Source organism: Ambystoma mexicanum, chromosome 4p, assembly GCF_040938575.1.
Source record: "Ambystoma mexicanum isolate Mex_15411 chromosome 4p, UKY_AmexF1_1, whole genome shotgun sequence".
NCBI lineage: Eukaryota > Metazoa > Chordata > Amphibia > Caudata > Ambystomatidae > Ambystoma > Ambystoma mexicanum.
Window position 1 is genome coordinate 273,493,013 of NC_090927.1, and position 26,249 is coordinate 273,519,261.

General features: G+C 45.2%; 1 protein-coding gene across 1 annotated transcript in view; it reads right to left on the minus strand.

Moving 5' to 3' along the window:
• The window catches only part of CYP39A1 (cytochrome P450 family 39 subfamily A member 1), a 747,125-nt gene that overhangs the window by 204,982 nt on the left and 515,894 nt on the right, over positions 1-26,249 (minus strand). Inside the window, exon 9 of the mRNA XM_069605805.1 lies at positions 23,322-23,417. Within this exon, the coding sequence (XP_069461906.1) occupies positions 23,322-23,417 (96 nt within the window). The remainder of the gene's footprint in view (positions 1-23,321; positions 23,418-26,249) is intronic.

Here is a 26,249-nt window from a genome sequence, read left to right on the forward strand (position 1 = left end):
CGGGATATCATCTATGTCGTTGCAGTAGTCAACCCAATACCACTGAGCAAGCAGACTGTGTTGGGAGTCATCTCCCTTATTGCAGTGGTCTACCCAAAACTGCTGCACAAGTATCGGGAATCATCTCCCTCATCAGAGTCGTAAATGGAAGCCAAATAAGGCCAGGAGTTAAAGAAACTAATCCAAGTTTTCTGCAAGAATGCTTAAATACCAATCTGGTGAACTTTAATAGAAGGACCAGGAGAAGGGAGTCATGCCCCTGGTCCTTTGTGATGGAACACTGAAGGAATTACTCCTACTATAAGATGGAAGCAAGAAACCAGGAGAAGGGAGTCATTCTCCTGGTGAAGGAAACACAAACTTCACTCTAGTTAAAGACGTATGTTTATAGTGTTAGGGTTAGATTAGTTGGTTTCTGACAGAGGACAGAGAACATTTAATTTTGACAGACATTCTGACAACTCACCAAAGTTTTTATAGATTGAGGCAAGGCAAGCCCCTTAGAAGTAGGGAGAGCTAGGTTTCTTTACTGATTTAATAAATGTGTATAGCCCCCAAGATGACCTCCTCCTTCTACACCCTCATAATAGGCAGACACACATACAGAGGGCAACACAGATGCACATATACACAGGATGAGACAGGAAGACATAAACAAAAAGGCATTTACATTGCAATAAACGCTGAGACAGGCCGTTGCAGTGATATGCAGGCAAAGGCAGCTAGTCAAGCAGGCAGCTGAACAGAAATAAGCACTGAAACGGGATCAAAGAAAACACTAAACAAGACTTTATTTGGCCATCCCCATATCAGCTGCATGTTTAATAAGAACAGCAGAACTCAAATTGTATGTGTCTGTCCAAGACTGGTTACTATTAATGTATTATGATGTGCATAAGCAGCTACTTTGATGGCATTACAGAAAAATAAAGCTAAGACATAGAAATCTTTAGAGACAGTGGGAAACAGAAAAAGAAATGCTTGTTCCTGCAGGTTTGACAAGGCATACTGTAAGCTCAACAATAACTTGGTCTTTTGGGCAACCCAAGACTGACAGCACTGTTTGAGAAACAAGATGTAATGATCCCCTTTCAGCAGAGATGTTGTATTTGTACCAGGAACTAAGACACATGTTAAGCCTGTTATTTGTGAATTAGTGAATGTGCACTCTAGGTGCTGTGATGAATCCTATGAAGTCATCACACTGATCTCCTGCCATGTGGCCAGGGGATGGTAGCCGCTACCTGGTCCTGACCCTAGGGGTGGCATTATGGGGGAGGATCATATGGGAGGAGATGGCTGTCGGGGAAAGGTGGTGACCCCATCAGGAGAAGAAAACTTCATCATTCTTAAAATGTTGATGGCTTGTTGTCACTATCCAAGTCCTTCCCGCTGTAACCCCCCACATCCCCTTCTTGAAAATCACTCTAGGCAAGACCCCATTCATACCTCATACTCATATAACACTCCTTTAACATCTCCTGTCTCTAATGGTTCGCTGAACAAAAGTTCTGAACAATGTCACATTGGAAGTCACAGATTCTATGAGCTCCAACTCCCAGAAAGCCTCAAGTACTGAGAAGAGGACAAGGAAGAAGGAGTTAACGCGGACCAGGAGAAACACAAAGTTAAACACGCAGAGTAGTTGTATTGGGGAGGTCAGAGTGTGTGGGATATTTAAAAATTTGGTCTGCTTTCAAAACAAAAGCGATGTCGTAGATGAGAAAAGCAGAGACAAATCAAACAGCAGTACATGGAAGGACCGTGCTGGAGGAAGCAGGAACTTCCACACCTCAGCTCGCAAGCGTTGCATACCGGTGTGGAGCGAAAAAGAATTTAGTTTTATTCACTTTACAATTAATCTTTGTAATAAGACAGTGTGCACATAACATAACACAATTCTTACAAAATCCTTTTTGCTTTGCCTTAACAGGCATGGAATAAACCTAATCATAGGCTGACTATGAGCATGAGGATAAGCAATTTCGACACATTCATAAACTGATGATGACAAGCGTCTTGTGATACCTGTTCAAACCTCATAATTCAGGCCAAATCCAACAAACCATGTTGTTAAGTGTATTGAGTATATAGCTCTGGTGGTACATTGATGTCAACTGACACAGATTTGCAATCATGATAACGATAGTGACCTAATTCATTTGTTTTTCTTCTAATTTGTTTCCCTTTGTTTTTTGTTCCACCCTGTGAATCGCGTTCCCTAAAACCATGTTTGGTGTTCATACTTTATATAATTCTGAAATCATTTTTGTCATGTATATTTTGTGTTGTAACAATTCTGGCATATTTACAGCCTTATTTTGAATTGGTTTAGTTTAGGCTTTTGAACAATTTAATACAGCCATTGGTATATTGCCTTGAAAAAGTCCATAGGGCGAAACTGATGGCCATACATTTGGCAGTTCTTTTGCACCTCTCCCTTTATTACTAACATCACCCATGACTAAGTACTTTGTGACTTTTCTACTTGTGCATTGAAACTAAGCACACTATGATGCAATGCTAACACTTATGCTACCTATGCGCCTGTTTGTGGGTAGAATTGTGTCTCTAGGTTCATACATATTGGTTAGCATTTGGCTGAATGCCATCTACCCTACAGTAGCAGCCAGGTACAAGTGACTTTATCACAATTAGGCGCGGTTCTTAGTGGCCTCACAGCCCCTATGTTTTGCTAGCTATATAAGCACTCATGCCTTGCGAGACAGGGTATGAGCCAAACTACATTCTCTAAGAAATCACAACTACAATGGGAAAAGAAGGACATGTACTTGTGTAGAAGTCTGTCAGCCGGGCTCTCCTCCTCACCTGTATGCTCAGGTACTTCCTCTACCCTTTATCTTTGTCCCTTGTCCAAGCTTCTTCTCCTTTTTTTGACGTAAGTAGGGTCGCGCTCCCTCGGCCGCCTCCATGGTCTGAATATAGTACAGATCTGGAGGTAACCCGAGGAGCACGCCCTAAAAATGGGGAAGAAGCCGGTTGGGTGAAAAAACCCTGATGGATTCCAAGACTGTTGTAATGGGAATGTCCGATAATAAACCAGAAGACTTGCAGAAGAGGGAATCTGGTCTGCTGACTCCAAAGAAGCGAGGCTCTGATGTAAATAGATGTAAATAGCAGAGGCCGGTTGCGGGAAGCTATGGAACCCGGTGTAGGGGGTCCGTAGGCTTAAATGGTATAGCAGACTTCTGTGAAAGATACTGAAAACCTTTAGACACCGCGAGTGGCAAGGAACAGTAAAGGCAAAAGCAAAGTAATACGGGAGACGGAGTAAAGCTAGTCACTGTAAGAGACTGGCAGCGCAGGTAACACATACGATACAACGCGCCGTTTGATCAGCTAGCTATAGGTTCCGTCGGCCATCTTGGAATAAGCTAGACCGTTGGTCTTGCTAATGGATTCCATCTTAGTAGTACTTCCAACGGTAAGCAATCTTCCAGGGCTGGTGCATGACAAAGTCAAACACATTAGAACCCACAAATTACGCAGCACTGGACTAAGCATAAAACAGACCCATCAATCCTGATGCTCATTGGACAAATTAATACCCAAGCCAACAAATAAAAGAAGGCAGAAGCAAGCTAGTAGAGTTGGTGTTAGGATGGCATTCCAGAGAGTTTGTGTTATAGCATTGAAAAGAGTAGAAAAGAAAGAGAAAAACCAGGGTCGGACAAACCAATAGGCCACAATGAAAGAGAGCTGAAGAACAGTAGGTGGCTAATCCAACTGAGACATGCTGTAAAAGGGCTAAGTATCATAGGGGAGGCCAGAGTAAGGAGCCTGCTGCAAACCATGACCCAACAACTGTCAGGGGAAATGTTCTGAAGAGTTGAACGTAATAAGTCTGTTCAGTGGGGGTGCGGACTGTAGCCCAAATCCAGATGTTGGCAGAAAAGCCAGCAGAGCTAACAAAATATGTTTTCAAAGTTTGAGAGACAAATCTGACCCTATGGTGGGCTCAAAATCAAGAGGTCAACCCTTAGCTGGCAGGGATGCAATTACTGCAACCTGGAAAAGACCAAGGAAGGGTGGAATATAATCCTACACAGGAGACTTCTGGGACAAAGAACGGAAGGGCTACAAAGTAAATCCCCATTAAGAGCATCAGGAGACTTTTAGAGCAAGAGGGGACCTTGTCAGGAGCATCAGGGGACTTTTAGGGTAAGGACAGACACAAGGTTTTTCCACATAGAAGCGCATCACAAGACCTCTCGTCCTTCTCCCTCAACTCCCAGTGTTATGCAGATGACACACAACTCTTTTTCAAACTTCCTGCTGACCCTCTTGCACCTTCCATCATCCCTAACTGCCTATCTGTGATCCAGGGCTGGTGCACTTCCAATGATCGCTATCTCAGTGCGGGCAAAACGGAGGTCCTTCCCATTGGGACCGCTGCTCCCGCCTTCTTCCCTTCACTCTGGCCTTCCCCCTCGGCTCTACCCCTGCTCTGTCTTCTGAAGCCAGAACCCTTGGTATCATCTTCGACTCCTCTCTCTCCTTCCTCCCTCACACCCAGGACATAGCCAAGAAGTCCCACATTCATCTCTTCTTTCTCAAAGGAATTCTACCTTTTCTCACTTTGCCCCAGAAGTTCAATGTTACCGGAGCTCTGGTTCTCTCTAGACTTGACTATTGAAATAGCCTCCTTCTGAATCTACCTTCTTCCACTCTGCTAACCCCCCCAGCTAATCCAGCATAGGGTAGCAAGACTTATCCTTCGCCTCAAGCCCAGGGACTGCATCTCTCCTGCTCTAAAAAGTCTTCACTGGCTCCCAGTTGTTTCACGGATTAAATTCAAATCCCTCTGTACCATCCACAAGGCTGTCTGGGACCAGGGACCACTCTATCTGCAACTCTCTCTTACTAAATATTCTCCCTCTAGACCTCTGCATTCCTCTGGCACCAACTCTTTATCTGTAAAGTGTTTTGCTAAACAGAGGGCAGGAGGTCGATCGCTTTCCTCAGCTGGCTCCCTTCTATGGAACAGCCTCCCCCTTCCTCTTGAGCAGGACTTTCTAAAATTCCGGAAGCTCCTCAAGACTTTCCTTTCTACCTACTCCTTCCCCCCCTTCTCTGCTCTGCTAATCTCACAGTTGCTTTGATTGGTGTTCAGGGAACCTTATGCATTCACGGGGCCCTGACCTCCCACACAAATCGCCCCCAGCTTCTGTCTCAGCTCTTGCCACGGCACACCCTCCGTCCTGGAGGCTCGCACTTACCATACCTTGCACTTCATCTGTTGCTCACCCACCAGCTCAGACACCAACGCACTTACCCCCACTGTCCCCTCCCTTCTGCACTTGCACGTTCTGAATACCCACAAGGCATAGTAAGTTTGTCCTTTTTTCCCATCCACTGTATTTAATAAATATAATATGTATTTAATGTTGTCTCATTCCCATGTCCCCTCCCGTTTACCCTGTGGGCACTTTGAAACATAATTTACTTGCTGTATAAGCACCTAACAAGTGCACAATAAATAAATAAATGTCCCAGAAGGCTACAAACTGTTGGGATTATCTGTCATGCAAGATACATGCTGAGGCACTTAAAAATATGTGAGACTATGAATGATTTGAAGGACTCTTTCCTGGGTGTGAATATGTGTATTCGAATAGGGATAGGAAATTGGGCTAACTATACAAGTTTTTCTTTAGCTAAGGCTCTTATTTTATTCCTCCATCCTGACACTGTTGCCCAAGAATGTCTATTTTGAGTTGGTTCCCCTTCCCATAGGCCCTCTTCCAAGTCCCTCCTATATAGGACAAAAGAAGCCATTACTGTGCATTGTGTGCTCGCTTCAATACACCCTGTGACATATGGCAATCTGTTTCAAGGAGAGGAGTGCCTAAAAGGACAACAAGCAAGACTACACAGTGAAAAAGCAGCATAGCCTCTCACCACAGTCATTTCTCCTCTCACCATTGCAAAAAGTAGAACAAGCACTGGGTGAAGTGGAACAGGAAGTCTTTATTGATGGGTGCTGCCCATTCTAGTGGCAATTAAACTCAAGCAACCAGATATGCATTTGCATAGACACAAGGCTCTCTAACATGGCAGTGGTGAGAAAGTGCCACCCTGTGCCAACCACCATAGGCAACAAAATTAAAATAATGTTATCCAAGCTAGAATTAAATGCTGGTACCACCCTGCCCTGACTCAGGGTATGAACCACAATTCCTGTGAAAATACTCCTGGTACAAACGCCTACGCCTTGGGGTATCCTACGCATCAGAGGTGTTCAACACATCATCATCAAATCGTGCTTAAAGGCATTCCAGGTGTACTAAAAGTGAGCAATGCCATCCTCATATATGTAAGAACCATCCCATAAACATAGAAAAGTTCGGTACAGTCCTTCAAAGACTATAAAAATAATGGTTTACGCTAAACAAGAAGAAATGTGAAAAACAAACTGGAGCTTGTTAGATGTTTACTCCAAGTGACTGGAATAATAGCAGATCCGAAGAAATACGGGACATAAAAGCCAACTGTTCCCTCACTGATAACCCCAGCTTCCTAGGGAAGGTACATTCTTGTGAACAGTTTATTCCTATACTGGCCAATCGCATTGAGCCACTAATAGCCTTAGAAAAATAAGCTCTCCTGTGGTACTGGGACCTCCAGCAATCAGAATTCCAGCAAACAAAGGATGCTCTCACTGATGAAACCACAATGGTGCACAGTACTTCAATCCAGCCCTAGCGACAGAACTGATGATGGACAAACTAGAAAAGATCTAAATGAATTGCAGAGTTCTTGAGGTCATCTGTGACACACACTACAAACACGCTGCCACTGCCTACTAGTTTGGTACCTTGAAGAAGAATTCAACATTTTCTACAATAGCCCCAGAGGTAATCATGATTCTCGAAAAGGTATTTGACACCCAGAGCATTCCTGAACTAATAGGATGGTCAAGAATTTCAAGGTTGTTTAGATGACTCGCACCAGACACCAGTGCATTACCCTATGTTGGCCTATAACAAATGGGGACACAGAAATAATAATTAGAGGCATTCTCTTATTGTACCCCTTAAAAAGCTTACCAGCAATTGACCATGCTATGGTTATTTGATGACAAATGGAAAATAATCGAAAGGAAATGGAGAGATGAAACAACATACTGCTGCATTATCAGGCGGAGGACAGAATCTTCAACAGATATCACCAACTCAGGAGCACATTAATGCTACTGTTGGAACCACAGACACGGACTTGGCTAGCAACGCAACAACCCACGATTTGCACAAGCAAAAATAACTCACACCTAACAAAAGACAGCAGTCACTTTAAAGCTCTAAAAGAAAAGCCACCATCAGAAGAGGAAATACTCATAGATTTCAGGGGAAAGCCACCATTCCGTGTAAGCAACAATGAACAGTCTCCTTGAAGGCACTCAAGAAAGGGAAAACCAAAAGCCTGTAGGTCCCCAAGCTGTGGCCCCTGAGGTAAGATATCCAACCAGCAGCCAGCAAGATTCCAAGAATTCAAAATATGTTAATAGCTTAATTTGCGTTGTGATGTGTAGTCTCGTTTTATTTTAAGGTGCCACGCCAGGTTGTACAAGTGATGCTGAAAAATGCATCAGCACATTAACGTTTAATAAAAGAAAGATCGAGAACATAGTGGCAGCCTCAGCATGTAGTATGACAGCAGAGTTGTTTCCGTTATTGCCTTGGTCTGTGTTTAACCTTAAATGTGAAACCTCTCAACTCCCCACCCCCGCACAGGGAGCCACGAAAACACAGGAGAACACAACATTAAGTTGACTCTCATAGCGAAAGAGATGACAAATGTTTTGCACCCACGGCTTCATGACCGAATATTCACTGTAATGTAAACTAGCTAGTGCAACTGTCCATGTGCAAATACCGTTTGCACTGCTGAGAATTTTAATTTAGAATGCCCGTGTGATTAAACATGATACTGTGAGTGACTGCAATTGACCCACTTTTTGCTTAGGATCTGTCTATCAGGATTTGCTACTTTGGGTCTTGTTCCCGCTGATAAGGGTCATGCTTTGGGACAGTTTGAGTGCTGCATTTTGTTTCCGGACCTTGTGTATGACGGTAGTGATCCGAAAGCACTAGGGTTTCATTTAAGATGTTTTTCTAGTTCAGATCCATTTTGAAGTTATGATAGACAGTATGCTTTATTTAAAGAATCCCTTGCATACATCTTCATCTCCACCCTTGCAGATCCGAGGCTGGATGGAGGAAATAGACGATCTGTGCATCGGCGATGCTAGCACTGATCTCACCTGAGGCATGTCATTCTAAAGGAGCCCCTGTGTGCATCATAGCAGTGTTAGTCACTGATGCAGCATTTGTGTTGTGGCTGATCCTCTTGTCCATAGTTTTCAGTTCCTGGTTCCAGATATTCCTGAAACTTTGTAAATATTTTTTATTAGTTTCATAACAAACAAACAGTGCACCTTAACATGGTGCATAAACTACTTGAACCCCAACTCTCCACTTTTCTCCCCCTCCCCAGAGTCCCCATAAGAAGGCCAACACGGTTCATTAGTCCACAACGCTCTCTTCCAATCCATAATCTAGGGAGCTATCCGTGTCCAGTTCTTCGGGTCGCAGGCCCGTCAGAGATGCAATCATATGTTGCCATGCCATCAGAGATTGTTTCCTCCTCACCCCCTCTGCATGCTGCCTCCCTCCAGACCACCGTTTCCGCCTCAGCCCACTGCAAAAGGTCCCTCCACTAGGTATCTACACTTGGTCTAGCTCGAGTTTTCCATCCTATGGCTATCCTTCTTTTGGCTAGAATATAGGCCAAGTCCTTGAGTTTACCCACATGCTTGAGTCTGTGCGATCTAGGGAAGCCCCCCACATGCATGCCAACAAAGAGTCTACCATTACTTCAATCCCCTTGGAAGCCAGTCGATCCGCTATTTCCCTCCAAAATCTCTCAATTTCGGGGCAAGCCCAGAACATGTGTACCATCCGACATGTTCCACCCCACATTTGAGGCATCGCTGTGTAGCCGCATTAGCAAACTTAGCAATTCTCTTCGGGGTCATATACAATTGAATCTGTTGTAATCAGGCATTCCTTGACACTTTGTTGTGGTACCTTTGTGCATTCTCCCATAGCCCATCACTTATTGTTTCCCCGCTTTCATTTTCCCAGTCGTGCCTCGTCTGAACCACCTCTTTGCCCACTTTAGACATCAATATTTCATAGATTCTGGAGACCTCGTGACCTCCCTCTGATACCGTTTGGAACATTTCTATAGCCTCGTCTGGCTGTTGGGTTAGTTCTATTTCTGACCACGTCTTGTTCAGCATTGCCATCAGCCGCATGTACGTGATGTATGGCATCGCCATATACTGCCCGCTATGTGTTCTCGCTTAAGCTATCAAATTCTATTCTGCCAACTCCTTGCCATACATCCCCCCACTGTTGTCACCCCACCAACTCCCAGTATTCTCTTATGGTGCGTCTCAGCTGGTCATCTATCCCCTTTAATGTCGCCAAAGGGACCTGCGGAGAGCACGGTGTCCGGCTTCCTAGTATCACGCAGGTCCTCTGCCAGATCCTCCTACCCAAAGTGAGTAACGCCGCTGTTCCATTTTTCGGGAGCTCAGTAACCCACATCCATTCATTTAAGAAATATGGTGTACATTCCACCCTCAATAGTCTGGACTCCGAAGTGGTATCTTCGGAGAGCCATCTAGCTACATATTGTAGCTGGCTCGCTAGATAATACACCTCAAAATTTGGTAGTTTAACACCAGCTCGGTCGTGTGGGTTTTGTAACTTCCATAGGGCCACCTGATTTCTAGTATTACGCCAAATGAACCCTCTAAATATGTTGTGGAGTTTATTAAAAAATCGTTTAGGTATCAGGTACGGGACATTTGCAAAGTTGTGTAGTAGTCTGGGCAATACTATAATTTTAAGTAGTGCCGTTCTGCCCATCATGGTCAGGGGCAACCTTGAATGCCATACTGCGTTGAATCCCTTCTATTGCTTGCTCTGTATTCTTCTTGTGTTCATCTCCAGCCTTGTGGTACACATTTATCCCGAGGTATCTAAAGGTGTCCACCGCCCATTCAATCTGTAGCACCCCCACATATCTTTCTAGTGGGAATATCAGGGTCTTCCATGGATTTACTGTTATACCCGCTATTAATGTGTATCGATCTAATACCTCTAGTATATATTGTAGGTTTTCTTCAGGATACCTTAGATACAACAGCATGTCATCCGCATACAGTGATATCAAGTGCTGTCCACCTTTCATTGTAATGCCTACCTCCCCATATAGATACCTGAGGTATGCTGCAAGGGGCTCCAGCGCTAAAATAAACAACATCGGAGACCAAGGGCATCCCTGTCTAGTCCCTCTGCCTAGCGTCCACTGTTCTGATATCACTGACGCTGTCCGTACTCTGGCAACCGGTGCACTATACAATAGTTTCACCCATTGCAGATACACCGGTCCAATCCCAAACTTCTTTAAGACCGGCAGTAGCCAGGGCCATTTGACAGAGTGAAAAGCCTTGACTGCGTCTAGTGAGACTATCACCAATTCTTGGGAGCTACTTGCGGTCTGATCTATAACAGTCTCCTTAGGTTATCAGAGATGCTCCGCTGGGGGACATATCCTGTCTGGTCGTGGTGTATTAGGGCACTTATCAACTGTTTCAATCTGTTTGCCATCACCGCGGTGAGGATCTTGCTGTCCTGATTTAACATTGACAATGGTCTGTAGGATCCACAATCGGTGTCTATTTTGCCCGGCTTAAGAAGTGGAACGATGACTGCTTCCCTTAGGGTCTGCGGCAGCCTACCCCGTTTGAGCGCCTCATTTAGCATAGGCAACAATGATGGAAGCAGATCTTCCATATATGTCTTATAAAATTCGCTTGGGAGGCCATCGGCCCCCGGCGCTGTATTGGTGGGTAGGTTATGGATTACATTTTCCAGTTCCTCCAGTTCCAGTGGGACCTCAAGCTGTTCCCTGAACTGGAGACAATGTCCTCCAGCACTTTGTTTATGTCAATTTCTTCTGCTTCCACATTATCGGTGTACAATTTGCGGTAATATCTCTGAAAGCATTCATTGACTCCTTCTTGTGTGTCTACGAGTGCGCTGTCCTCCCGGCGCATCTCCCGGATCACCTGTCTCGGGGTCTCGTTTTTGCACAACCAGGCTAATAATGTACCTGGTTTATCCCCTCCTGCATGTTGTCCCTCTATATATTTCCTATAGTTGAGGTTACATAATCTCTCCTAATGGGATTTACATTTTTAGGTCAGGTGTTTTATCGCTTCAGTCTTATCTAGGGAGTCTAGACCTTCTTGCATTTTAGCCTCAATATCCTTTTCTGTGGTTTGCAGCTCTGCCTCTATGTTTCCTAGCAGCCCAGTCGACTTTGATATCACTGCCCCTCTTATCACTACCTTAAATGTTTCCCAGAGTGTGCCGGATGACTCGACACTCCCAACATTTAGTTCAAAGTATTCCTGTATTGCTTCCCTTAGATCTTCTCTGAATGCGGTGTCCCTCAGTGCCTCGGTACGAAGCTTCCATATCGGGATCCTAGGCCTGGGCAGCAAGATCTGCCATATGGCCATCAGTGGTGTATGGTCTGACAATACAGCGGCTTTTTACTCAGCTTCTTTAATCTCTTTTACCATGGAACTGGACAGTAGTATGTAGTCTAACCTGGTATATAAATCGTGTGGGGCTGTATAATGTGAATACCCCCTACTTATGGGGTGGAGCTTCCTCCATATTTCCGTGAGTTGGAATTCACGTATGAGTGTGGTCAGGGCCCTTGAAGCCGGGCTGGGCTTAGTTCTTTTGTCGTCTGACCTATCCATTTTGGGGTCTAGTGTACAGTTAAGGTCCCCACCCATTATGACCGCTCATTCCATGTATGGGCCGACTGTGGCATACAGATTCCTAAATTAAGGTGCAGTATCATTGTTTGGGGCATAGATATTGATCAAGTTGACCACTTTGTTGCCCACTATCCCTTTTACTAGTACCATTCTCCCATCTTCTTTTACTTCCTGTTGCAACAGTTTGAACGGGACGTGGGGGCGCAATCCAGATAAGGGCCCCCCTGGCATACGCTGAGTATGTGGCCCCAATAATGGTCCCTTTCCACTTCCTCTTCGTTAACTCTAGTTTCTCTTTAGTTAAGTGGGTTTCCTGTAGCATTGCCATATCTATTTTTTGCCGACGTAAATACAACATATCTTTGTTGCACTTAATGTATGTGTTTAATCCACATACATTCCAGGTCACAATTCTAAGGTCCCCCATTTCAGCTATATCCTAATCCGCCCATCCACCTCCCCCTCCTCTTCCTGTCTGGAGTTAGTTGTGTTTGTAAACCTTCTGTGTTGGACTCCAGTGTCATCTCGATCACTCCCACTCTCCCGCATCTCCCAACCCGAAACCAAAACACCCCTCTAGCTACCCCAACTCCACCCTCCTGTGCCCTCCCTTCCATCCCCAACTGATGCCCAGCTCCATCCGTGGATCTCGGGCTATCCCGCATCTAGTCCTACCAGTAGAATCCAGCGGAGGTCCACCCTAGTGATGTCCCGGCTAATCGAACTTCAGGAGGTAAGGACTTGCCATCTCTGTTGCTCCCGCTTGAATGGCATAGTGCCGCTCATATCTATTTGACACACACTTACTGGTTACTATATCAGTCTAATAATTGGGCAACTGCCAGGTACCTCCCAATAGTCATAGTTTTTACATTCTATCCCTACCCAGAGAGTTCCGCAGGCCTCCACCCTCCATATGGCTGAGTCATCTTTTGTTTTCCCACACCATAATTTAACTTCAGTCACATCCCCCCCCCCCTGCGGCTGCTTCACTTATCTTGTCCGTTCTGATCTCGACCTCCTGTGTCCGCTGGACAGCCCTGTACGTACAGCCAGTTCACTCCGGTGTCTCGAAGAAGAACGTTTTCCCTTTGTGCAGGATCTTCATTTTCCCCAGGTATAGCAGCATGTATTAAAAGCCAGATTCCCGCAGCCGCTTCTTGACTGTCACATAATGTAGTCGCTGCCTTTGTACCTGCATGGTATAGTCCGAATACGCTGTGACAGTAGCCGATGCTCTGCTTATCGTTCCGCCCTTACTGAAATATTCGAGGATCTTCTCTCTGTCTTTGTAGTTTAGAATCTTGGCTATGATTGCTTGGGGGGAGCTCCCAGTTGGGGCCTCCTAAGCAGGGCCCTGTGCGCTCTCTCCACCATGAACCCTTGTGTGAGCACCCGCACTCCGACCTCCTGTATTAGCATGTTCTCCACATAGTTTGTGGGGTCCGTACCTTCCTCCCCTTTCAGCAGGCCTACCACTCGTATGTTGTTGCAACATGCTCACCCTTTTGCTTCTTCAGCTCGGCTTTCTGGGTTATGCACCTGTTGCTGCAATATGTGCACCTCCTTGGCATTGGCTGTGCTGGTCTCTGTATTAGTTTGTACTTTCTTTTCCAGGCCACTTGTACGTTCCGCTAACTTCCTGACGTCTTGTCTTAAAAGGTTCACCTCCACGCTAACCGCGTCAATTTTGGTTTCGAGTGCAGCTTTCAGTTCCGTCATGGCCATGTCGATTTTACTTCCCTATGCATTCTTCAATTCTGCTATGGCTTCCAGGATGTGGTGGTCATCTCGAGGCGGGGCGCTCTTATCTAGAATAGCTTCTCTTACTGGTGCCACTGCCTCCGGCGACTGTGCTTGTCTGGTGAAGGTGTCTATTGTTGGTTGTTTCACTTTGGCTTTATTATTGTTCGCTGCCATGTTTCCGGCCCCCACACTGGCTTTCCCGGCGTTGTGTTGTGTTATCTCTATTTTCCCACTCTCTGGTCAGGGCCTATTATGCCTCTCAAAGTATTTACATGGCAGTCTATGTTGCGCCTCTACTTCCCCACCCCCGCCGGATTGGTGCGGGTAGGGTCGAGTGGTCTCTTGTCACTTGTCTGCGTGCATTCCCATTGCCTGTCCTCTGGCTGTGTTCAGTCAGCAAGCCTGCCCTGGATCCTATAAAGGCACTTCCTTGCTCTTCCTGCTGTGGGTGAATGCTACTTTGTTGGGGTTTCCTCAGCAGCTGTTCTCTATGAAGCTGTTGTTCACTGCATGTTTGTGCGGCCCAGTGTTGTGGTGGACCAGGGTATCCTGGGCCTATACTGCAACCCTGGGACAATGCTCCATCGAGTCAGTTCCCCAGAGGTTCCGGCTCTTGTTGTTGGGAGCAACATTGTTTCGCTCCAGCGCCTGATTGCTACACATGTAGCGTAGGTTGCGGCCAGTTCACCTCCTTATCCCTGAGGCTCTGCCCGCTCCTGCTCCACTGTGGTCTTCGCTGCTGCGCGGGGGGGGGGCAGGTGCACTCCCCGTGGCAGGATGTCGTTGAGTCATGCCCCAGTTGTTAATTATGACCCAATCCGACTCGGGGCACCGCCGGACGGCTTAACGCTCTTAACATTCGTGTCAGCCCCGCTGCACACACTATTATGTTAGGAGCCATCGTGGGCCCCTCTGCACTTTTGAATCAGACTCTGCGGCTCCCGAGCTCCATGTTCGTGGCGTACGTATTGCGGGGCGCAACCCACTTGTACCTGGGTCCCGCGACACAGGGGCACGCTCCGCACCTCTAACCAGCAGATCCTGACTATGCCTGCATGCCTCCGATCAGCAAGAAGTTTGTTGTGTTCAGTTGCGGCAGCGTTTGTTTTCGCTGGCCGTCCCCCTTTGCTTCTCCGGTCACCGTGTATTTCCGCCATTGTACGCCAGCCTCATACTTTGTCTGCAGACTGCCACAATTTTGTTTATTTCTTTCTCCCTGGGATCAGGCGCCGATCGTGTATCCGTAACTTCGGTTCCTTCACTCTATCCCGCTCCAGGAAGGGATTGCAGCATGCTCGTCCTATTCATGCAGCTGTAGATACATTTTCGCACTGCCAAAGCTATCTCAGTTCTTTGTGTGTGTAAAGATCATTCCAGGATCCGCAGGATGTGATGAATCTGGAGCTTTTGTCCCTTCTACCTTGGGGGGAGCCACCCCTTTGAGCCTAGGGATGTGAGCCTGCTAAACCATACCCTCCCTAGGGCTTTGGGAAAGTGTGACTCATTGATAGTGAATCCCCACCAGGGAACAGGGACTCCCATTCCAGTAAGGATCTCCCTACAACTGAGACATTGTCGGCATATATGGGGATACCAGAAGTGGATATGACTGTCAGCTGTGGAACTCCAAATACTGTAGAAAAAGCATTGGAACAGTTGTCTCAAGGCAATGCTGGCCTTCAAATGGGCATAACAGTAAAATACACCCTTTGGTATCTGGTAACAAGAAAAAAGGATGTTCATGCTTGAATGGAGGAGAAGCGATACGCAGAGGCAAGCCTCCGATGTCCGTACATCATTGGGAGGCTCTGGCGCGGAGAAGGACGTGGAAAGAGGTGCGGAAGGAGACCGAGAGAAGCCGTGAAAGAAACCTGAGAGAACGAGAGACATGGTCGATGAGGCAAAGGGCTGTGCTTAGTCACAGGAGCTGAGGAGAACACCAGTGTCACTGAGTCGAAGTCACCTCCCTGGAACGGGACCTGCTATGAAGAAGGTATGTGGGTTGCTCACAGCCGGAGCCAAACTGTGAGAATGGAAGGAGGAACAACGAATCTAGATCCCTACGAGGGACAAAAAGATCTAGAGAGGGTGACGGACATAAACACTAAGGGTGGCTACGGGAGCCCTACAAACCCAAGCAGCACACCAAAACTGAGAGAAAGATATATTAAAGGGGATACCTGCACCCCTATGAATCAAGTGAGAAATTGTTAACAGGAAGCAAGTAAGGAATCATCCCAAGGGGAAATCAGAATCAAGCAAGAGGAATGTTGTGGGGAGAGACACACATTTGGTGGAGGGAGATTTAAGAGCTATCCCTTCATCTACAAACACTGAGAGAATTGACATTTCTTAGAAATTGATTGTTTTTGTTCTATACCCGGGGAAAACATTTTCTTTATTTAGAACTTTGACAAGATGGACAGGAACTGATAAAGTCAGGAGACCTGCCTCCTATTAAATCTTTGTTAACACTAAAATCAGGGAGATGGTAGAATAAAGAACATTGAGGGCAACCTATATTGCCAGCTTTCTCTTTTGAGTAGTTTTAAGTGGTAGGGCCAGTTTAGAGGTTAGGATTTGGACAGAGGACAAGCTTTATTATTTTGACGAATATTGACGAGCAGCCTCAGTTAATTTAGAAGGGTAGGCAGCTTCCCTATTAGCAGTAGGGTTAGTAAGGCATTTTCTTTAATTTAACTATAACTCCTGTAATAAAAACATGTCGTCTTCTAATCCAGGTCCAGGTCCTTCTTCTGGTATGCCAAAACCCCTAGAAACAAAGAGGATGGCGGTGAGGCAGGGTAAACCCCATTTCGAGCATTGAATGTTGTGCTGAATGTCAGAAGCCCCATAATAACTGAGAGGTAGCAAGAAAACGCACAGTAGATACCAGGACCCTAGAAGGGCCGTAGCACAGGGCGACTTACAGAAACATGGAACCTTTCAGCAACGTTGACAAAGTCACACATTTTTGTCTAATTGAGGAAGACTTGGGAACTCCCGAGGTCAGTGGGAGGGGAGCACCTTGCTCAGTATGTGACCCTTCAAGCGGGTAATAGTGGATCCCCAAAACTCTGCCAGTCCGCTTTTGGTCAATTCTAGGAGTCAGAAGGGGTCAAGGTCCGAGAGCGAACCCTACATTTCCCAAGGAAATATATTCTTCAGGTGGCAGAAAGAGAAGAGGGTCCAGAGTTGTGCTCAGGGACCACCATTACCACCCAAGAGAAGGTACCTCGAGGAAATCAGCCACAGGAGGTGTAGCGGTCATACAAAACCAGCCACTGAATAGAGGAGTGCTTTGGGTCTTGCACACAAATACATGCATGTTCGGAACAGACAACAGGATGGTGGGAAAAGCTCTGGCAGGAATGGAAGCAGCAGCTAAATGAAAAATTACTTGCAATCAAAGAATTCACACACAGCAAGCATCTGCGTTTAACCTGCCGATGCTGAAAGTGGGGAAATATGCTCACCTATGAATGCGAAACCCAGAACATGAGATCAGGGGTGTGAGAAACATGAGATCAGGGGTGTGAGAAACTTGAGCGTATTCTCCCATTTAGACCCCAAGAATCCCTTATTCAGGTGGCCAGGGAAGGGCTGGGGCTCTCAGATCCCAAACATGGGGGTGGACGAGTGGGGGAGGATCACCTGGGTAGGGGAACCCAGGGTTACGCTCGGGGAATACCCAAGGTGAGACGTGGTATCACAAGGGGGAAGAAGGTGAGGACAAAGTCCTTGAAGCTTTTATAGGCTATTCCCAATCATCATCCCTTCCACCCAATGAATCGCCCTTACCAAAAGGAAAATCCAACAACCCCTCTAGATTGCCAAACCTACTAGGAAAAGGAGAAGACATGTAAAAACAAGAAATAACACCTCAGGAGTACAAGCGGGGAAATTAAGATTCATTCCTGTGATTTCTATGCCAGACTACAACTCCCATAATCCCTGTTTTCACTATGGAAATCAACCAGTGTTCAATCCTTTTGCAATCCCACCTTCTAACAGGAAATTACCTTTCACAAAATCCACAGATACCATTTGACTGTCCCAGTGTTGAAATATCATCAGTCCCCTCTTTCCAGTTAACCATCACCATAATCCACCTCTGTATTTGTAGGACACTATTGTTCCTGCTCCGTTTCCCCTTTGTCATTCTCCACATGTATCAAAACCAATCCACACCACTTAAACCCAAACCCAGTTGCATTGAAAAAGCACATCTCCCAGAATCCCTACTTCCCTGTTAACCAGCCAAGTACTCCCTGTTCACAACAACACACCTATTCTTTTTCTGACAGCAAGTTTTTATAATTTTTCCAAAGATAAGGGAAAGCACTACCACTCCCACAATCCTTACAATCCCACTGTTATGGAAAGGAGAGGAAGGACAGACCATGGGAGATTTACCTTTTGTGACTTGCCATGGCTCTTACCCACTAACAAGAGTTAGGCAAGTCAGGCTAACCAAGCCCAGAACCCACACTTGCAGATTGTTAACTCTCCCCATCTGGATAAAGGGCAGAGCTTCGAGGCACACTTTGAGCAAGGAGAGAGATTGTGAGAGTGATAGTGAAAGTAAGGGGAAGGGAACCCCAGTGTGTTGTGAAGGCAACGTGAACCCGACAGAGGGATGCCAAGAGAAAACTAGGGGAAGTGAATCCTGCATTGTGATATAGCTAAGTGAACTGTGTTGGAAAGGCAAGCGTGAACCCGACAGAGGGATACAGAGAAAAAGCTAGCGGAAGTAAACCTGACCGAGGGGAACAAAAGAGAACTGTGTATTGAGCTGTGCCAAGAGAAGTATGATATTAAACTGTGCCAACCACCTGTGATGTATTCTTACTTCTGATAACCATGCCATCCTCACAGGGGGTACCATGACAAACAGGTCTGCAAGGTGCTTGCTCTACAGGAAAGGTATCAGGATTGAGGATAGCAGAATAGTGTCACAGATGACACATAAATCACTCCAAATCACAGAGGGGGGTTGAAGGGTTTTCTTAAGATGTTAATGGGCCCTCGGGCTGTCCCACTCTCTGTCAACTACAAGCACCTCCTCCCTTGTCCAGATGTCCTTAGCCCCCAGTTTAGTATAAAGTGATTGTTTCTCCCTCATTATGCAGACATAAAGGACCTTGGCTTTAGCTCACTAACCTACTTCAAGGACTTCCTAACTCTCTCTACTCTTACCAGTCGTTAGTGCTCTACTCGGATATGGGAGTCATGCTTTGCAGACATTCTGCTGGATTTGATCTTCATCTATCACACTCCCTCTCCTCCGCTTTCCTGCTACCCTTTCCCTCCAACTCCTCCCACTACCTTTTTCTTCTCCCTCCACTCTTCTGCCTCTCTGATGCCTCTCACGCCTTCTACACCCTCCTTCACACCTCTATTCCCTCACCTATACCACTACTCCCACCTCCACACCACTACTCCCTCCGTCCAACTATTACTCAAACCCCCTCCTTTCACTCCATGCCTTGCATTTCACCGTCACTACCTTTAGTAACTCCTATACGCACATTTGCCACAATAACACACACACACTCACACTGCAGTACCACCTTCACTCACTATCCAAACCTTCCCTGCTCCAAGAAATGCATACACACTCCACTGTTCCTTTCTCCCTCCTGCTGGTCTCTTGGACGTCCACCTCCTCTGACCTCACCTGAATAGCCCACACTTCATGCTTCCTGTGGGGTTCTTTTTGCTCCCAACCCTGACATCATCACACCTTGTGGAGGAGACAAGGCAGGTGGCGGAGCCTGCAACTTTAAAAGTACGAGAGAAACACAGCATGAGATGCTGGAGGCTTCTGCTTCTGCAACCGAAACTGAAGCAGTATGAGAAGGGGAAAAGGGAAGATGTACCTGGTAGTGGTACGCTTGCAGAGCTTTGGGCAACGCGCCTGATGAAGGCACTGAGGCTACTATGACGGGAAGCTGGAACAGCTTCTGATGGCCAGAGTCTGTAAACAGCAGGTAACCCTTGACAATGAACACATAATAGGAATCTGAGCACCGAGAAAAGCGAGAAACAGTACCCGAGTGAGAGCCGAACTCTACAACCTTCAGCCGCATAACGAGAGGTACCGGGGGAATCGGGAATAGCTTGAGGCTGCCGGGAAATAATTATATGCATGAGGAAACTCATCCCAGTCCGACGGATGTGAGAATAACTAAACAATTGGATGACTGGAGCTGTAAAAACCAGAGAAAGCAAATAACAAACAACCCGGTCGGGGAAGACTGTTGTCACTTGAAGAGAGAAATTCCTTCCAGTCCTGAGGATGAGATAGCATTGAAGAAACCAGTTAACAAGGTATGTGAGCAATATATGCAAGAGAGATTTAGCCAACCCAGGTGGGGAGCCAACAGGGACTCGGAACTAAAACCCATGGGAGGAAGGGCAACCACCCTATATTTTCTGGTCTGAAGACTGGAGAAAGAATAACCCAGAAACACATAATGAGAAAGACAAGATAAAGCTGGCCAGTGATCAAGATAAAAGAGCTAACAGCGTCAGAGAAAGAATCCTTGGCAAAAAAACTAAAAGGGACTCAAGCAAACATAATTTAGGAACGCCTGAGCAAATAGACTGTGAAGAACATATATGTGGTGACAAGAGTGTGAGGGACTGTTGGAAGAAAAAGCACTCCAAAGATAGGACCACAGAAGGCAGGAGAGCCAAGAGTCATTTTGAAGAACTGTAAGAGTTGATATCAAAGGAAATTACACTAAGAACTATATGTGCCAAAAAGAGACCTGTATATAAAAATACTACCCAGAGAAAAGATAGGTGAAAAAGAGACATTCTCTTTGCCTATTTAATTTAGTTATATTTAGTTTTAGGGTAAAATAGAGTTAATTTGGATGGAGGGCATATTTACTTTGGACTTCCTAACATCTGACGAGCACCTTTAGTTCCTTCAGATAGTGGGTTGGGCCAGAAGAAGGACGTGGACACTGTACAGGCCTTTTACCATGTGTTTCATTAAAGTATAGAATAAGGCCTATCTTTCCCTATCAGTATGGGGTGTTCTCTGCCTACTTTACAAACTACAGGGCTTGTCAGTGGTGAGTAATAGTCCAAATAAATCAGTCCACTATCCAAATCTAGCCTAGCTCACCCTACCACTATAATAACCAACTAAGTTCAGGAAAATAACTCTTCTCCTAAATGCACTGTCATGGCCCAGATGCTTTCTGGATTTTAAGTTTCTATTTAATAAATCACACATAAATTGTCTATTGTAACTTGTTGAATTATTTTCTTTAACTTCCTCAGTGGATTGTCCATTTCTTCTTCCCCTCTCTTAGGTGGTTATTTAGCCCTAGTAAGATTCCTTCCCTCAGTCTTATAGGACTCAACGTTCTCTTGTATATTATCCTTCTCTCTTGATTGGTGATTGATTCTCAAATACTCATCATTCAGCTTTTCCAAAAGTGTTCTTCTATATTGTGATGAATCTAGCAAGTTCATCCCTGAAAACCCCAGTATGGGCCTTCTCTCACATGGCATGGGGAAGGCAGCCGCTACCTGATCCCGACCCTGGGGTTGGAATTTCATGCAAGGATCATGTGGAAGAGGAGACATGCCAGGGAAAACTGGTAAAACCCTTAAACCTAGATTCCCCCAGTCTCCCTAAAATTGTGATGGCTTACTGTAAAACAGAACATATTGCTAATACCTTCAAAGTCCAGAATGCTTGTGGTATTGGGACGAGGATGATGGGCTCAGAAGTAGGGAAGACTGAAAGTGCAACTAATCTAAATGAGCGGTCTAGTTGCTAGAAAGGAAAACACATCTGTGAGGAACTTAAATGGAGGAATTAAATACAGCTGAGAGAAGAAGGTGGGTATGGCGTGGCTGTAGCAGAACAGTGTACAGAGGTTGCTGTGAGCATAGAAGCAAGGCCAACTGATGCCGATGCGAGGTGGGAGGCTGGAGGACCGTGCAGAGTGTTTGCAGTGAGAAGCAGCATCAGAAGAGGGAAGCCGACTGACATGGAGACGCGCTTCCATTCAGGCAGGTGTTATTCTGAAGTCTGCGGCAAAGCGTATAAACGCCAGAACTTCAGAAGCAGAAGGAGCAGTCCACTGAAGCAAAGCAAACAGCCTCACTTTGTATCCATGTTGTTTCTATGGGTAATCCTCATTGCTCCTGATTGCCTCTTCCTTGTCCCAATAATTACAGGAAATGGGGATCGGGCAATGGGGTGTGATTGGAAATACCCCATTAAAACTTAGGGAGAGTGAGTTGGTGTATAATTGGGAAAGGGGGAATACCACGACTCGCCCTCCCAATCCCAGTGACCTTCCACTCAGGTGATCCTCCATCGCTTGTTCACCCCCAGGGTTGGGATCCAAAAGTGATGGCCCTTCACTGGCCACCTGAAAGGAAGATCCCGGGGGAGTAGGTGGGAGAATACTGTCAGGTTTCTCACAACAACTACAGACTTTCGAAACCCAAATGAGTTACCTGTAACCTGTATCAAGAGTTAACTAACATTTAACAAGATATACATCATATATTTAAAAGCATTTTTTGTTATTTAAAATGTCACCTTAAACTCAAGATCATAGTCAAAGTCATCGGTGACAACTCTTCACTGCACAGATACAAATAGCTCCCTCCTCATCGCCATACCCTGGTACAAATCCCCCCAAAAGAAAAGAAAAGGGCATTACATAGCAAAACTGTGGACATGACTACACAAAAAGCGTATTCCAAATCATTCTTCTAGGCCCAGATCATTATAATTCAAGCAGATTCAGTGCCTTAAAGTAAATGGGCAGGCAAGATTGTCAGCCACCCAGCACATATACTGTAGAAACAGATCCCACATTTATTAAGGCATCTTAAGCCCATCAGTACGTTTCTCCAGAGATACACACCCTAGATATCCAATTAGTTAAAGAGACCCCTCTTGATTCTCCAAGAGCCGTTTTCATAGCAGGTTTTCCTGCTAAGAAAGGCTACGAGAGGAGTGTCCTTTTCCCGTTAAAGAACATCCCTTTAATAATAGACCCAACTTCCAGCCAGGAAGCCTTCACATTGGGGCACTCACAGAAATTGTCTCTCTATGAACCTCACTCTAAACATCCTCTTCAACACACGTCATTTATGGCTGGGTGCATTTCATGTAGTCTTCGGTGGATAAAGTCTATTTTCAAACACTCCAGAGTGACCATTCAATTCATTCAAATGATGCTGTGTTATTCTGTCTGTACCGCTCACACTTTCTGGCCAACCACTGCTCATAGTAAGCAAGCCAAGGAAATCTTAAGGACTGCCTAGCTTCCCTTGGTTTATGGAGGTAATACCACCCCCTAAAGATGTGGCTGACAGATTATTACCAACAATTTCCAAAACAGGGCTGACTGTGCCTTGCCCGATGAGGCTGAGATTTCTCTGACTTTTCGTAGCCTGAGATGAAATTGAATAAACATAAGCGCTGATCAGAAATACCTTTGGCTGTGATGGTACATGAATAGTCAGATGGTGAGATGCATGTCAGTAGAGTTGGCAGAGGGGAAAGAGAACGGGGGACTGGATAATATAGTTAAGAAGAAAGAAATTGTAAGATACATCAAATACAACATATGCTGCTTAGCATCTGATCTATTCTCAGAAACTAAATAGAAATGTATATAAATCAGAGGCCACTTACAGGCTGAAATTTTTCAGGTTCTGAAAAATATTTTGGATTCCTGTGCACCCAATATGGAGACAGCATCAACATATCGCCCTCTGGGACAATGTAATTCTGAAGAGAAAAAGGGAAAAAGTACATCACTTTACAGATTGAAATGTTAAATTGAAATATGCTTGAGCAAAGTTGAAAAATGTAATTGGGAATTTAGCAATGCTATTTACAATATAAAGCATGCATGTGTTGAGCTCACTTTAGAGTGTGCCGAAAATCAATGTTTTTATGCAATAATAAAAGGTGTGTGAGATTGGTGTATTGAGGACTTTGCGTACCACCAAATTCCAGTGAAATCCAGATGGCATTTGGAGAGTTCAGCTATCAATGAACAGGGCGATAATCAATGAGGAAGTCCATCATTAACCTGATCTGCACTGACATTGATTCTGAAGGCAACCTTTTTAAAACCACACAAAACAAAGCCATGTTAAGCATTTTATTACAAGAGACAAATTGAAATGTCATAGACAAAATAACAGTGCTATGTGGGATTTACAGTGGCATGAGTATGCCACCTGTTTCTATTCCTGATGTACACGATACACAAAATGTGTAAGTGGTGGTTTGGTGCAAGTGTACATTTCATATCATACATGTTTATTGCAAAAAGACCAATCAAGTAGCATATTCTGCTCGCAGTTTACAATATGTGTTTCCTGACTGAGATGAAAGATGAATGGATTTCATATAAGCAAGACCCTTCCGCTTTAAACAGCCAGGAACATGAATGGCATTACGGCTTAGTTGGGTTTGGATCCAAGGTACTTTATTTCAAAAGACTGTGTAACAGGGTGAGCTATACATACAATAGTGATTCATAAATGAATAGTATACAGGTATGGTAAACTTGACATATGAGACCAAATTAGATATTGTCCTGGGTACAGTGATGAGCTTTTCATGTTAGTGCTCTTTGACCTCCAGGTGTGTGGCACTTTACAAAACCTAGCATAAATAAATAAATAATGTTAGCTGATGGAGACACAAGGACTCTGCCGTCACACCAATGGGAAACCGGTCTAATACAGTGGACATAGGAGTGATGTGGACTTAAACATGCCGTTGGACACAGTTCAAACCAAAAGTGTGTATGCTATGTTATGTTACGTGGGATTTGTGAAGCACACATCTGCCATTTACAACCTTGTAGTGCAGATGAACTTATTGTCATTTCGCTCAAATCCAAACTGAAACAGGAAGTAATTTTAGCAACCCACCTTATCTGTGGGAGCTTCTGGCCTTTGTCTGGGAGGAGATAAGGTCTGTCCATAGGAGCAGCCATGGCTGCCTCTGAAGTGAACAGAGAGAACGGGGCTCCTGAGGGGCTGTCAGACGCACAAAGAAGAATCCCCCGAAAGTAAGCAAAAAGCTTTGGAGAACGATCTCCCAGAGGTGGATGAATTATTCTGTACACTAAGGGATTGGAGCTTAGACCTCAATGGAGATGACAAAAACAGAGGAAGAAGCGCGGTGGGTCATGGAGGCCAACAGGAGGACAAGGCAGGGTGGAGAGGGAAGTGCAACAGAAGAGGGGTGCTAAAGCATTGGTGCAACAGGGAAGAAGTTGCGATGTAAATCGCCTACCTGCAAGACTTCCTTTTCATCTATCGATCCACTGTCTGGGCAGCCATCTTGTTGGGCTGATGCATACTGCTATGTTGGCTCCATCTTTATATGGGTTAAAGTCCAGTGTGTTTCTGATTGACATAAGTCTTTGACATTAGTCTTTGTGTTGACCTGTGCCTTCCGTAAATTGTGCAATGCTTTCTGTTGCATCTTATGTTGCTTGTAACTCTTGTATAGCTATCTCTACACCTGGTAGAGAGGAGGTGACATTGGGGAGACTCTGAATCCATTTGGGTGGTATGCAGAGAGTTGTTATATGAAATTACGACAGTAGGTAAATTAGACAACCAATCGTTTGAAGTAACAGAGACAAAATGCCTGAGATAGTGTTCCAGTGTTTCATTTGCACGTTTTGTCTGACCATTTGTTTCAGGGTGGTAAATGAAGAACGGTTTATTTTGATGTCTAAGACTTTACAGAGTGCAGACCAGAAGGTGGAGGTGCATTTAGTGCCTTGATCCAAAATTATTGATTCTAAGAGCTCAGATTATGTCCCTTAAGAAAATATGGCTCATTTGCAAAGGGATCTTTTTAAAAGGGGAGAAATGGGACATTTTGGTGTATGTATTAATGGTGACCATGATAACCAAACATCCTTCTGAGAGAGGTAAATCCACAATAAAATCAATGGAAATGGTCTAGAGGGTAGTGTGATGAATCAAGTGGAATCATCATGGATCCCGGGCGATTCCCCAGTGATGACCTCCTCCCATGTTCCCAGGGGACGACAGCTGCTACCTGATCCTGATCCTAGGGGTGGATCTGTCAGGGAGGATCACATGGGAGTAGAGAACTACCCGGGAGACACTTTGACTTCATTGGATCAAATGCAGTGTTCCCCCATTTCCCATGAGGAATATCCTCTAATACCCACGTTTTTAATGGCCTATTGTTATTCTGGCCACGGTCCCATGCGTAACACAAACAACCAAAACTCACATACAACACCTTTTGTTTCTATTATGTCTTCAGGTGAAACCTCTTAGAAAAACCATTTAAGAACTAAAAGACCCATTACATCCATGGACTCAACTCCCATAACCACTAAGGTACTGAGACAAGGAGAAGGAGGGAGTTTGTGGAAAATGACAGGAGCTCTATGTACAACATACAGACTAGTTGTTTTCCTAATTCCTCCATGCGCAGGACATTTAAAAATGGCAACCACACTGTCGGAAGGAGGAGTGCAGGAGAGGACGTTGAACCTCATGCTGAGGCTCACAAACGCGGAACACTGGAAAGCCACTGGAACAAGTAGAGAGA